The sequence below is a fragment of the Pristiophorus japonicus genome, chromosome 7, assembly GCF_044704955.1.
Source record: "Pristiophorus japonicus isolate sPriJap1 chromosome 7, sPriJap1.hap1, whole genome shotgun sequence".
In the NCBI taxonomy this organism is placed as follows: domain Eukaryota; kingdom Metazoa; phylum Chordata; class Chondrichthyes; family Pristiophoridae; genus Pristiophorus; species Pristiophorus japonicus.
The window spans coordinates 80,544,259-80,558,016 of NC_091983.1; the positions used below are offsets into that span (position 1 = coordinate 80,544,259).

General features: G+C 41.4%; 1 protein-coding gene across 1 annotated transcript in view; it reads left to right on the plus strand.

Moving 5' to 3' along the window:
* Positions 1 to 1,569: 1,569 nt before the first annotated feature.
* The window catches only part of LOC139266797 (syndecan-1-like), a 64,536-nt gene continuing 52,347 nt past the window's right edge, over positions 1,570 to 13,758 (plus strand). The window contains exon 1 of the mRNA XM_070884390.1: positions 1,570 to 1,704. Coding sequence (XP_070740491.1) covers positions 1,642 to 1,704 — 63 coding nt within the window. The 5' untranslated portion in view covers positions 1,570 to 1,641. The remainder of the gene's footprint in view (positions 1,705 to 13,758) is intronic.

Sequence of the window (13,758 nt, forward strand, 5' to 3'; positions counted from 1 at the left end):
CATCTCATACCATCGAAGTTACCTTTCCTTAAGTTCAGGACCCTAGTCTCTGAATTAACTGTGTCATTCTCCATCTTAATAAAGAATTCTACCATATTATGGTCACTCTTTCCCAAGGGGCCTCGCACAACAAGATTGCTAATTAGTCCTTTCTCGTTACACATCACCCAGTCTAGGATGGCCAGCCCTCTAGTTGGCTCCTCAACATATTGGTCTAGAAAGCAATCCCTAATATGTTCCAGCAAATCCTCCTCCACCGCATTGCTACCAGTTTGGTTAGCCCAATCAATATGTAGATTAAAGTCACCCATGCTAACTACTGTACCTTTATTGCACACATCCCTTGTTTGTTGCTGTCCCCAACCTCACTACTACTGTTTGGTGATCTGTACACAAATCCCATTAGCGTTTTCTGCCCTTTGGCATTCCGTAGCTCCACCCATACCGATTCCACATCATCCAAGCTAATGTTCTTCCTTACTATTGCATTAATTTCCTCTTTAACCAGCAACGCCACCTCGCCTCCTTTTCCTTTCTGTCTATCCTTCCTAAATGTTGAATACCCCTGAAGCCATGTCTCCATGATGCCAATTACATCATATCCATTAACTGCGATCTGCGCAGTTAATTCGTCCATCTTATTGCGAATAGTCCTCGCATTGAGGCACAGAGCCTTCAGGCTTACCTTTTTAACACCCTTTGCCCCTTTAGAATTTTGCTGTAATGTGGCCCTTTTTGTTTTTTGCCTTGGGTTTCTCTGCCCTCCACTTTTACTTTTCTTTTTATCTTTTGTTTCTGCCCCATTCTACTTTGCTCTGTCTCCCTGCATAGCTTCCCATCCCTCTGCCATATTAGTTTAACCCCTCCCCAACAGCATTAGCAAACATTCCCCCGAGGGCATTGGTTCCGGTCCTGCCCAAGTGCAGACCGTCTGGTTTGTACTGGTCCCACCTCCCCCAGAACCGGTTCCAATGTCCCAGGAATTTGTATCCCTCCCTTCTGCACCACTCCTCAAACCACGTATTCATCTGAGCTATCCTGCGATTCCTACTCTGACTAGCACGTGGCTGATCAGCCAGATCTTATTGAATGATGGTGCAGGCTCGAAGGGCTGAATGGCCTACTCCTGCACCTATTTTCTATGTTTCTATATTAACGTTTCAGGTCGATGACCCTTCGTCAGATAAAGTTACTTTGTTACACTTGTCTTGGCATTGCCAGAGTTAAGTGAATGCCTTTCCTTAAAAAACCAAAAGTGCCCCTTTTTAAAGGGGCATAACTAATAAGGAACTACACCAAAAAAAATAAATGGAACTTATAAACTTAAATAATAATGTTGCTGGTATCCAGTATACATTCCAGTTCATGTGGATTTTGCCACTTTAAGCTTTTTAAAAAGATACAAATTGTTAAGTAGAACTTTAAAAAGACTGAGTGAACAGTTTTCACTTGCTCCTCAGGTGACTAATGCCCTTTTACCGGGTTTGCTGCAAGCCAGTTCTTATCTTGCAGTGTAGTGTGGGCGGGTGGGTGGCTGAGTGTTCGGCGGTGACGCTGGGAGCAGGGAACTACATTAGTCGGGAGCTCAGTAGAAGCAGCTTCACAAATTGTTGAAAGGGTTTTTTTTGCCGGAGAAAAAAAATGAAGACGTCAAATTTTAGTCTTAAGTTTCTTTTGGCCATGGGATTTCCTTTCGTCCTGTTGGTAAGTGTTGTTGAGATCATTGTATAAAATGTGGTCTTTAATCGAAAGCGATTAAACTCTAATGGGATGGGAAAGTGAAATCGCCACCTGAGCAGAGTGTAAACGGGGGAAAGTATTTAACGGTTTTGTTAAAAAAAATATATTGTTGTGTTGCCTTTATTATGAAGTTTCATTGCAAAAGGTCCGAAATTAAGAGGATTGGATTTAGTGCTGGGTTTAGTTCTGGCCCCAGAGGGTTATTCCGGAACCTATTCCTGCGGCTCCACGAGTATCGTGGAGTTAGTTCCCTTTGGTCAGTAGTTACCTGGATATTGCGATACCGATCTGGAATACACGAGAAATGTAGTTCACACGGACACATTTATTGATAGAGGCACACAGAGAGACACAGACATATAGATAGAGAGCGGCATACCGAAACAGCGAGAGACACAGACATATCGATAGAGAGCGGCATACCGAAACAGCGAGAGACACAGACATATCGATAGAGAGCGGCAGACAGGCAGGCACAGCGAGAGATAGAGACACATATAGCGAGAGAGACAGAGACACACCCATACAGATAGAGAGGCGCACACACACCGAATGCAATGAGTCCTGAGCTTAATTAGAATTAAAGACGGATGGGAAATGCTCGATTATCATCACATTGTAAATTTCTAATTCCTAGATTCCGCCTCCTTTTGTTACGACATTGTGCCATTCATAATGTTCAGAATATAACTGACAAGGAATACATCTTGCATTGATACTTTTAACTTTGATTTACTGCTGCGATATTCCGAGTTTTGCTTAGCTGTTACATATCACAGTGGGTGACCGCAGACTCTATTTTCATTAAATCATCCACCAGTGAATGTAACCTGGGCGAGACATAATTAGATGTCTCGCCTGGAGTATTAGATGTGACCCAAGTCTTATTCTGAATCGGACCCTCCTGTTGCCATAAAATGAGCTTGTAAAGGGAAGTCATACAAGTAGGATAAATTAAAGGATTAATCTTATTTTCAAAAGCAAAATACTGCGGATGCTGGAAATCTGAAACATGAACAGAAAATGCTGGTAACTCTCAGCAGGTCAGGCAGCATCTGTGGTGAGAGAGAGAGTTAACGTTTCAGGTCAATGACCTTTCGGAACGCTGTTCCTCTCTCCACAGATGCTGTCTGACCTGAATAGTCTTATTTTCATTTGTTGTTAATAAAATTCCTGAATGTTCCAGTAGCACTGGACGTTGTGTTAGAAATGAGGCAGTGATTGTATCACAGAAATATAAACTACTATTAAGTATACTCCACTTTGGCCATATCACCATTTCAAAAGCCAAATTTAATAAAGGAATCGTGTCAGTGAGCCCGAACGGTTAAGATGATGGGAATTGGCGCTACTTGCGTTCCTTAAAAAGTTAGGGATCTCTTAGTCCGAGTAACATTCATTAAAGTACTTTTTTGATTTCAAAATTTTGATGAATAATTTCCCCCTTTTAATTACTCTAGACTAACGGATCACACTACAATACTTAAAAGTTGTCACACTTGAGGACATCAAATGCAGTGATGTTTTCTGTGTGCGTGTCTTGTAAATTGAAGGGTGATTTCTTTTCATGACCTTCATGATCCTTGAAATAGAGAAAATTAATCTATATCTCTAGGTATTTTTGTCTACCTCTATCCCAAGTATCTTAATAGCTTGTTCGATGCACAATTTGTAAGACTGTTTAAAAGCTGCTGAAGAACTCTTGCATATACAGTATCTAGATTGGAAAGTTTGACTGTTTTAGATAAACAATTCTCAAAGTAGTCAGAACAGCAAGCTCAGGATGCTCTCATTCTTTTGTGGAATAATTATTATTCAAGGTGGGGAGAGAGCATCAGTCTAATTAATGCTTGTGCTGTACTGTGATTTTCACGATGGATTGTGTTGTGGTGGTGGAAACTTGGTACAAAAATGATCACTTCAAAAGTCAATCGCACGATGTTAGTTTCTCCTCCTCCTCCACAGTTAGATGGCCTGGTGCAGGAGTGATACCAGTGTAATGGTTAGAGTTGGCACACCCAGCTCCCAAGAAAGTCCAAAAGATCATTATAACTACAACAGCTACTTATAAACATGAGTCTAGCTTGTAGCCCATTGGCTTGGCACTAATGGAGGAGATATTGTGTGTGCAGGATGTGAAGTGGGCCATGCACACGAGTGCTGGTTTTCCTCAGCGTTGTGGACATTGATGTGCATGTATGGGCAATGACGGAGCTTGGTTTGGCTGACTAGGGGGTGGAGGGCGTCAAACTCAAGATTTGATGACTTGGCAGAAAGGGGACCTAGCTCGGAACTAGGGAATGCCAACATATCTGGTCTGAAGGCTGACCCTGGGGACTGAACAGACTTGAAGGCTGAACCTGGAGGCCGAAGACTGCTATGAGGAAAATGGAGGTGATTCTCCAAAGCCGCAATAGCCAGCCTCAAAGTGATTGCAGGGCTGGTGGTCATTCATCCCATTAGCTCTGCCACTGTGTATAGCTATGCCTGTGTAGCACACACTGCCATTCCCTGCTTACACATGCACAGGAGTACTGGACGTTCTGGAAGAAGCCAAAGTATTGTTTTGTGAAACCATGCAAGTGTAATGAGAGCGTACATGTCCTAACCACTCAAAAGTATACAAAGTTCAGGTGTGTCTTAATCTACAGAACGTTTTAATTTGTCTTGCAAACCTGCCAAATATTTTATTCTTGGATTATTATTTCCACTATTCTATTAAAGGAGCTATACCCCTTTTAAATTGGTATTTGGACAGTAACTATCACATTGGAGGATTGGAAGGTCCAATGGTTTAAAACACTGTCCTCCTCCCATCTCTGACTAATCCATCAAAATCTCTCTATTGCCTTATTTTCTGCTATGTGTAAGGATCATAAGCCATGAGCAACCCAAATCTAGTCGATAGGTTCAAGTATCAGTGTGAGCTAGCTATAGCTTATAATTAATTGGTACTAAATTGACAATCTATGAGAACCCAAAGATTAAACATGAGGAAAGTGGACATGAAGCAATTGGGGATGCTATTCTGTAGTTAAAGATTGTTTAAATGGATAGATGGTGTTTTACCTTTTTGTCTGACTGCAGAGTGTTCTGAAGCCTGACATCAGTTACCAAATGTAGAGAATTTTCTGTTTTTAGTTTCGATGTCCCATATCTTGGTAACCATTTTGTTTAATTGGTGGGTGGTTTAACAAACCTGCGCTGTCTGTTTATACTCAACTGGAGCCTGTTGAACAGCACATGTTGCAGTAACAATATTGTACCTTGAGGCCTGGGCATGGGGGGGGAGAAAGTGGGACTATCTGTTTTGAAGAATTGAATTCCTAGTACCTTCTACATAGGAACATATGAAAATACAGGCCCGGAAAAGACTTTGCATTCCATCTGCCCAATCCAAATTATAGTATCAGGAATATTGAGAAAATGTTAACCACCTTTTTTTCCAAGTAAATTTTGGCTTTCCTGCCCAAAGATACAATATGATTTAGTTCCCCAAATATGTCACAAATGTTTAACACTTTTTTTAATTAAAAAAAAAAGTAACTTTGCAAATAATGAGTGATTCAGAGTACACTTGCAATGCAAAGCAAAACCACTACTAACATTATAGTGTAAATTCCACCTAGGTCTGGACTCAGTTCCAGAAAGTGTGTTGCACCAACATTCAATCTGTAGTATAAATGCATACTACATCTGGTACTTAATAAACTGGGCGATATGAACTAGAAAGTTGTATGTACATCAAATTGATTGTATAAATATGGGGCAATTCCATCCCTTTTTTAAAGTTTAATGCTGTAATAAATTCATTGCCTAATACCACTGTGTCTCGGATCATAAATTTACACTATTCCCTGGGCAATGTTTGTTATTTTGTTGCTTGTTTCCATACTTTGTTTTTAAGGATGCCATTATCATTCTTGTAATATTCTGCTACTGTAGGGTTACCTTTACATGCGGTTGATTGTCATTAGCCAATTGATGTTTGTTATTGCCTGATCATTTTTCAACCACATCATTAAAACCAGTCCTATGAGGCCTGATGTCGCTGGCTGGGTGGCGGTGGGGTGGTGGGAGAATTGGCACGTGTAGCAGCTTTGAATTGGGTTGAAATTTTTTAGAGTTCAATTAGAAGTGAAGCAATAATCTGAAAGGAGGCTCTTATATGGTCTTAAGTTTGAGTACCTGTGAGAAAAAGACAAATTAATTTGTAAACCTACCACTAGGTGGCAGGCCTTTTGCTAAGGATCACATTATTGCATTATTTTCGAAGCTAGGGGTGCATGTGTGTGTGTGGAGGGAGAAGAGACCATTTTATCTCCCATTTTGGGCCTCAATACTTCCTGCTGCTTATTATTTTCAATGAAATTTGGCTTCTATCATCAAAGGAGGCTTGTGCATCAGAAAACTAAACACATCTTTTATGCAAAATTGCTCTTAATTCTCTCTCTTCCACTCCCTGGTAGATTTAATCAGTGGAGGCAGTGTAGAATAGTAGTTATAGTTAGCTGTTGCATCAAATGATGATCACAGTGTTGCACCCTCTCCTGGTGGAAAAGAAGATACATGCATAGATGAAGGGTTTAAAATTGCTGAGTCTGCTAATTCATTCAGCGTCATTAAAAAGTGAAACAATTTATGCTAACTGAATATTTATTAATGTCTGCATATGTATCAAACTGTTTCTTGTTAACGATTGCTGGAGGCAACTTCTACCCTTTCATACTTCAATCCTCTTTAAGGGTGTGGTATCTAATGTAGCGTTAAAACTCCTCTCCAATCGAATAAGTATTTATTTCATTGCTACTAGCAACATACAAGTCCAGATTAGTTGATTTAGCAAGATACCAGAATGATGAACTGAAAGGTAAATTGGATCAAAGAGAGACAAAAATGAGGCTAATCTAAGCTTGTCTCGGATCATTTAATTTTCATTAGCACGCTCCCATTCGAATGTGTCAGTATATACACTTGCCTGTTTAATACAAGTTTTATAAAAGGGATGCAATAGTTATGAATTGGAAGGTATAGAGGTATTTACCACGGTTCACCATGCAACACTGAATCCCTCTCTTACATACACTCCATGTTTTTTTCATAGTTTTTCTTAACAGTTGTAGAAAATGATGTAAAGGTGAAGTGTCTTACAATCACCAAGGTAAATTTTCCAAGTTAACACCCCTGGCACAGAGCCTTGCTTAAAAGGAGGACAGGTTTGATAATTCTCTGTTCTTCCCAATTTCCCCATACTTGACTCTAACTGGGTGTTTGGTACTTTTTGTTAAGGTTGCAAAAAATAATTAATTCCATAATGTAGGTTTTCTTTTTGATCACCCAGGTTTTTGACAATAGCCATGCACCCACGAGCCTCCAAAGCAAGCTACTGAGAAGTTCTCACGCAAGCAGATTTTCTGTTTGCCCCAATATGGAGCGTGTAGCCTCCATTTTGGGACACATCCCAATTACATGAGTCCCATGAGCTTAAGTGCAAGTTGGCAAGTGCTAAGGCTTTGGCACCCCCAAGTATGTGCAGGGGTGCTGCTGGATTTTGCCCAGTTTAAAAACTTGCTGCTTGCCAGCTCCCCACTACTTGCTCAGGACTATGCTACTGGTTATTACATTGGTTTGCAAGATTATCTAGAGCAGTGTGGGAAGGTCCTCAACTGTCTGATTCAGGACGACGCCTTACAAAGTCTTGAGCCAGGCTAGCTGGTCGACTATCCACTGTCTGGAGTTCTGTTCACTCGGCTATTTCAGGTATTTGATCACTGAATCTGCCACAGAAGATTAACTCGGTCCTAATTTTACATTGAGAAGTTTATCATCCTTGAGATACTCCACCCTCTAAGGGACCTTGCTTCTCTTTTATTTCCCCTTCCCCCAAGTCATTACATGCTGAATTGCATATTCTGAATTATGTTTCTTCACGTAGATAGAACATTAGAAATTCTTTTTAGCAAATTCTTGAGCAGTTGCATAAAACCTGCTAAGTTTAAGTAATGTTATCAGCCATGCTCATTAAAGCATAAAAGATTAAATACATTTAAGTAATCTAGTTCTTTCCACAGCCAGGATATAATTCACATTATTGTGGAGTCTATCCAATTTATTTCAAGGAGGTGAATAATTGCAGGTGAAATTCAGTGGAACTACTTCCTCCCTATGCCCACTCTTCCAAAAAAAAATCAAGCAAAATTCCAGCATATTATTAATGTGAAATTCTAAGCTATATTATTTAAACCTGACCAGATGAGATTCCCAATAGAGCAGGAACCATCAATTACCATAGGCTCTGTGGCAACTTCGGGCTTAATGGCGGAGTTGGATATTCATTAGTTTAGTCAGGGCTATTTGTATTTATAACCCACTCAGCAGTGTCTAATATTTGTGCAGCATTCAGTTCAATTTTCATACACCAACTTTTAAATTAAGTTTAGTCATATTTTTCCCCTGATGCGTCATCCCACCCCCCCCCCAACAGTACCGCTTTGGGTACTGTTGGGGTGGATGACTCAACAGGGGAGGGCAGCAGCAGCCAAGTTCATGGCACCGTGGGTGGCTCTGCTGCACAGGAGGGCAGGAAAAAGAGTGGGAGACCGATAGTGATAGGGGATTCAACTGTGAGGGGAATAAATAGACGTTTCTGTGGCCACAACCAAGATGGTATGTTCCCTCCCTGGTGCAAGGGTCAAGGATGTCTCGGAGCAGGTGCAGAACATTCTGAAAAGGGAGGATGAACAGCCAGTTGTCGTGGTGCATATAGGTACCAACGATGTAGGTAAAAAAACAGGATGGGGTCCTACGAGGCAAATTTAGGGAGCTAGGAGCTAAATTTTAAAAAGTAGGACCTTAAAAGTAGTAATCTCAGGATTTCTACCAGTGCTACTTTTGAGATCCTAGTCAGAGTATGAATCGCAGGATAGCTCAGATGAATACGTGGCTTGAGGAGTGGTGCAGAAGGGAGGGATTTAAATTCCTGGGACATTGGAACCGGTTCTGGGGGAAGTGGGACCAGTACAGACCGGACGGTCGACACCTGGGCAGGACTGGATCCAGTGTCCTAGGGGGAGTGTTTGCTAGTGCTGTTGGGGAGGAATTAAACTAATATGGCAGGGGGATGGGAACCTATGCAGGGAGGCAGAGGGAAGTAGCATGGGGGCAGAAGCAAAAGATAGAAAGAAGAAAAGTAAAAGTGGAGGGCAGAGAAACCCAAGGCAAAAAGCAAAAAGGGCTACATTACAGCAAAATTCTAAAGGGGCAAAGTGTGTTAGAAAAACAAGCCTGAAGGCTCTGTGCCTCAATGCGAGGAGCATTCACAATAAGGTGGACAAATTAATTGCGCAGATAGCAGTTAACAGTTATGATGTAATTGGCATCACGGAGACATGGCTCCAGGGTGACCAAGGCTGGGTATTCACTATTTAGGATGGATAGACAGAAAGGAAAAGGAGGGGGGTGGCATTGCTGGTTAAAGAGGAAATTAATGCAATAGTAAGAAAGGACATTAGCTTGGATGATGTGGAATCGGTATGGGTGGAGCTACGGAATACCAAAGGGCAGCAGACGCTAGTGGGAGTTGTGTACAGATCACCAAACAGTAGTAGAGAGGTTGGGGACAGCATCAAACAAGAAATTAGAGATGCATGCAATAAAGGTACAGTAGTTATCATGGGCGACTTTAATCTACATATTGATTGGGCTAACCAAACTGGTAGCAATGCGGTGGAGGAGGATTTCCTGGAGTGTATTAGGGATGGTTTTCTAGACCAATATGTCGAGGAACCAACTAGAGGGCTGGCCATCCTAGACTGGATGATGTGTAATGAGAAAGGACTAATTAGCAATCTTGTTGTGCGAGGCCCCTTGGGGAAGAGTGACCATAACATGGTAGAATTCTTTACTAAGATGGAGAGTGACACAGTTAATTCAGAAACTAGTGTCCTGAACTTAAGGAAAGGTAACTTCGATGGTTTGAGACGTGAATTGGCTAGAATAGACTGGCAAATGATACTTAAAGGATTGATGGTGGATAAGCAATGGCAAACATTTCAAGATCACATGGATGAATTTCAGCAATTATACATCCCTGTCTGGAGTAAAAATAAAATGGGAAAGGTGGCTCAACCGTGGCTAACAAGGGAAATTAAATAGTGTTAAATCCAAGGAAGAGGCATATAAATTGGCCAGAAAAAGCAGCAAACCTGAGGACTGGGAGAAATTTAGAATTCAGCAGAGGAGGACAAAGGGTTTAATTAAGAAGGGGAAAATAGAGTATGAGAAGGAGCTTGCCGGGAACATAAAAACTGACTGCAAAAGCTTATATAGATATGTGAAGAGAAAATGATTAGTGAAGACAAACGTAGGTCCCTTGCAGTCAGATTCAGGTGAACTTATAATGGGGAACAAAGAAATGGCAGACCAATTGAACAAATACTTTGGTTCTGTCTTCACGAAGGAAGACACAAATAATCTTCCGGAAGTACTAGGGGACTGAGGGTCTAGTGAGAAGGAAGAACTGAAGGATATCCTTATTAGGCAGGAAATGATGTTAGGGAAATTGAAGGCTGATAAATCCCCGGGGCCTGATATTCTGCATCCCAGAGTACTTAAGGAAGTGGCCCTAGAAGTAGTGGATGCATTGGTGGTCATTTTCCAACAGTCTATCGACTCTGGATCAGTTCCTATGGACTGGAGGGTAGCTAATGTACACCATTTTTTTAAAAAGGGAGGGAGAGGTAAAGCGGGTAATTATAGACAGTTAGCCTGACATCAGTAGTGGGAAAAATGTTGGAATCAATTATTAAAGATGAAATAGCAGTGCATTTGGAAAGCAATGACAGGATCGGTCCAAGTCAGCATGGATTTATGAAAGGGAAATCATGCTTGACAAATCTTCTGGAATTTTTTGAGGATGTAACTAGTAGAGTGGCCAAGGGCGAACCAGTGGATGTGGAGTATTTGGACTTTCAAAAGGCTTTTGACAAGGTCCCACACAAAAGATTGGTGTGCAAAATCAAAGCACATGGTATTGGGGTAATATACTGACGTGGATAGAGAATTGATTGGCAGACAGGAAGCAGTGAGTCGGGATAAACAGGTCCTTTTCAGAATGGCAGGCAGTGACTAGTGGAGTGCTTCAGGGCCCAGTGCTGTGACCCAAGCTCTTTACAATATACATCAATGATTTAGATGAAGGAATTGAGTGTAATATCTCCAAGTTTGCAGATGACACTAAATTGGGTGGCGGTGTGAGCTGTGAGGGGGATGCTAAGAGGCTGCAGGGTTATTTGGACAGGTTAGATGAGTGGACAAATGCATGGCAGATGCAGTATAATGTGGATAAATGAGGTTATCCACTTTGGGGGCAAAAACGCGAAGACAGAATATTATCTGAGTGGCGGCAGATTAGGAAACTGGGAGGTGCAATGACACCTGGGTGTCATGGTTCATCAGTCATTGAAAGTTGGCATGCAGGTACAGCAGGCGGTGAAGAAGGCAAATGGTATGTTGGCCTTCATAGCTAGGGGATTTGAGTTAGGAGCAGGGAGGACTTACTGCAGTTGTGCAGGGCCTTGGTGAGGCCTCACCTGGAATATTATGTTCAGTTTTGGTCTCCTAATCTGAGGAAGGATGTTCTTACTATTGAAGGAGTGCAGCGAAGGTTCACCAGACTGATTCCTGGGATGGCTGGACTGACATATGAGGAGAGACTGGATCAACTGGGCCTTTATACATTGGAGTTTAGAAGGATGAGAGGGGATCTCATAGAAACATATAAGATTCTGACAGCATAGGTTAGATGTGGGTAGAATGTTCCCGATGTTGGGAAAGTCTCGAACCAGGGGACACAGTCTTTGGGTAAGGGGTAGGCCATTTAGGACTAAGATGAGGAGAAAGTTCACTCGGAGAGTTATTAACCTGTGGAATTCCCTGCTGCAGAGAGTTGTTGATGCCAGTTCATTGGATATATTCAAGAGGGAGTTAGATATGGCCCTTGCGTCTAAGGGGATCAAGGAGTATGGAGAGAAAGCACGAAAAGGCTACTGAGGGAATGATCAGCCATGATCTTATTGAATGTTGGTGCAGACTTGAAGGGCTGAATGGCCTACTCCTGCACCTATTTTCTATGTTTCTATGTTTCAAGAAACAAGTAGACTTTGAGCCATTGGATCTAGGCTAATATGTGCAGCCTGCATCTGGTTCAAATACTAAACTTGAAGTGCAGATTTTATTGATAGATATCTGGAATAGTGTCTTAAATGTGTGTATAACTAAGCCAGAGAGGAAAGACAGCAAGTCCCTGTGTATTTGCTGATCTTTTGGACAACAAAGGGATATTTTCTCTGAGTGCTGACAGTAGATAGTGGAGCTGGGGCTTCTGCAATTTTAACTCTTAAGGAAAGACACTATTTCCTACATATTTCTCTTTGCTGGAGGTTGTATAATGAACTGCTGCTGGGTCGGTCTTCTGCATTTGCAAGGAAATGCACAGGTGATTAACGTGATGCCTTTTTTCAGTGATACTATGTATTCACACTGCAATGCCTACAGGGATACTATAGCACATTGGTACATGTGCAGTTATGTAAGTTTTGTGGGGTTTTGCCTGATGTAGATTTTTTTGGAAACTTCTTTTACATTAATGTTTCTAGTTCTTCATGAATATTGATTTAATAAAACCAACTGATCTAAAAGCAGCAGCATCTCATTCTGCCTCTAAGAATATCTTAATTGATTAACACTCTCCTGAATTGGTAATAATATAGTGAGACTGCAATGCAATTGAGAGCAATTTTACAAACATAATTGCTTCCAAAAGTGTAGTGTTTCTTTAAAAAGAAGCAATAGCTATAGGGGCTGCATAGTTGTCGCAGAGCACAGACAAATGCAGTTTTAAGTGTTCCTTCAGTTAGTTCCTGATCTGAATCATATTTCACCAAGTTTTGGTATCAATATATGGGTAGGGGGAATCAGAGGTGAGAGTTGTGGCTAGTTTCTTGTGCCTCCTGGGAGATGGCCAGAAAGTGCATTGGTGCCAGCCTGCCCTCTTGGTTGTAGATGAGAAAGGGATACAATTCTAATGGAGGGGAGTGGGAAACAAGAAATCGTGTACACAAATATTGCCATTTCAACAGAGCCCTGATTGTTTTAACTAATATAAAATATTAGGCCTTTGTTTCCTCGCAACTTTTCACTAAAGGATGGTTTTCCTAATCATTATTTACACTGCATGACTTAGATGCAGGTATTAGCTTTGAATCATCAACCACTGGCTCTTAAAGGATAAACTTTACACCTGCACATAAAGAAAGATTTGCAGTTATATAGCACCTTTCGCAACCACCGGATATCCCAAAGCGCTTTAAAGCCAATGAAGTGCTTTTTTGAAGTGTAGTCACTGTTGTAATGTAGGAAGCGCAGCAGATAATTTGTGCACAGCAAGCTCCCTCAAAGTCTAGAACTAGGGGGTCATAGTATTCAGATAAGAGGTCAGCCATTGAGATGAGGAATTTCTTCACTTGGAAAGTTGTGAATCTTTGGAATTCTCCCTCAAAGGGCTGTGGATGCTGATCCGTTGAGTTTATTCAAGGCTGAGATAGATAGATTTTTGGACTCTAAGGGAATCAAGGAATAGGGGATTGGGCGGGAACGTGGCGTTGAGGTTGAAGATCAGCCATGATCTTAATGAATGGCGGAGCAAACTCAAGAGGCAGAATAGCCTACTCCTGCTCCTGCTCCTAATTCTTATGTTCTTAGTACAGCACTCCCTCAGTACTGCACTGGAATGTCAACATAGATTTTTGTGCTCAAGTGACTGGAGTGGGACTTGATGCAACAACCTTTTGATCCTGAAGTGGGAGTGCCACTGAGCCACAGCTGGCATTATATAATTGATACACCCAGTCCTTCTTGACTTGCGTGAGTGGCTTTATATTAATAATTCTAAGGAACTTTTCGGGACCAATCTATACTACCAGTATATACTGACGGTGATTAAAAAATATTTTTTTATTT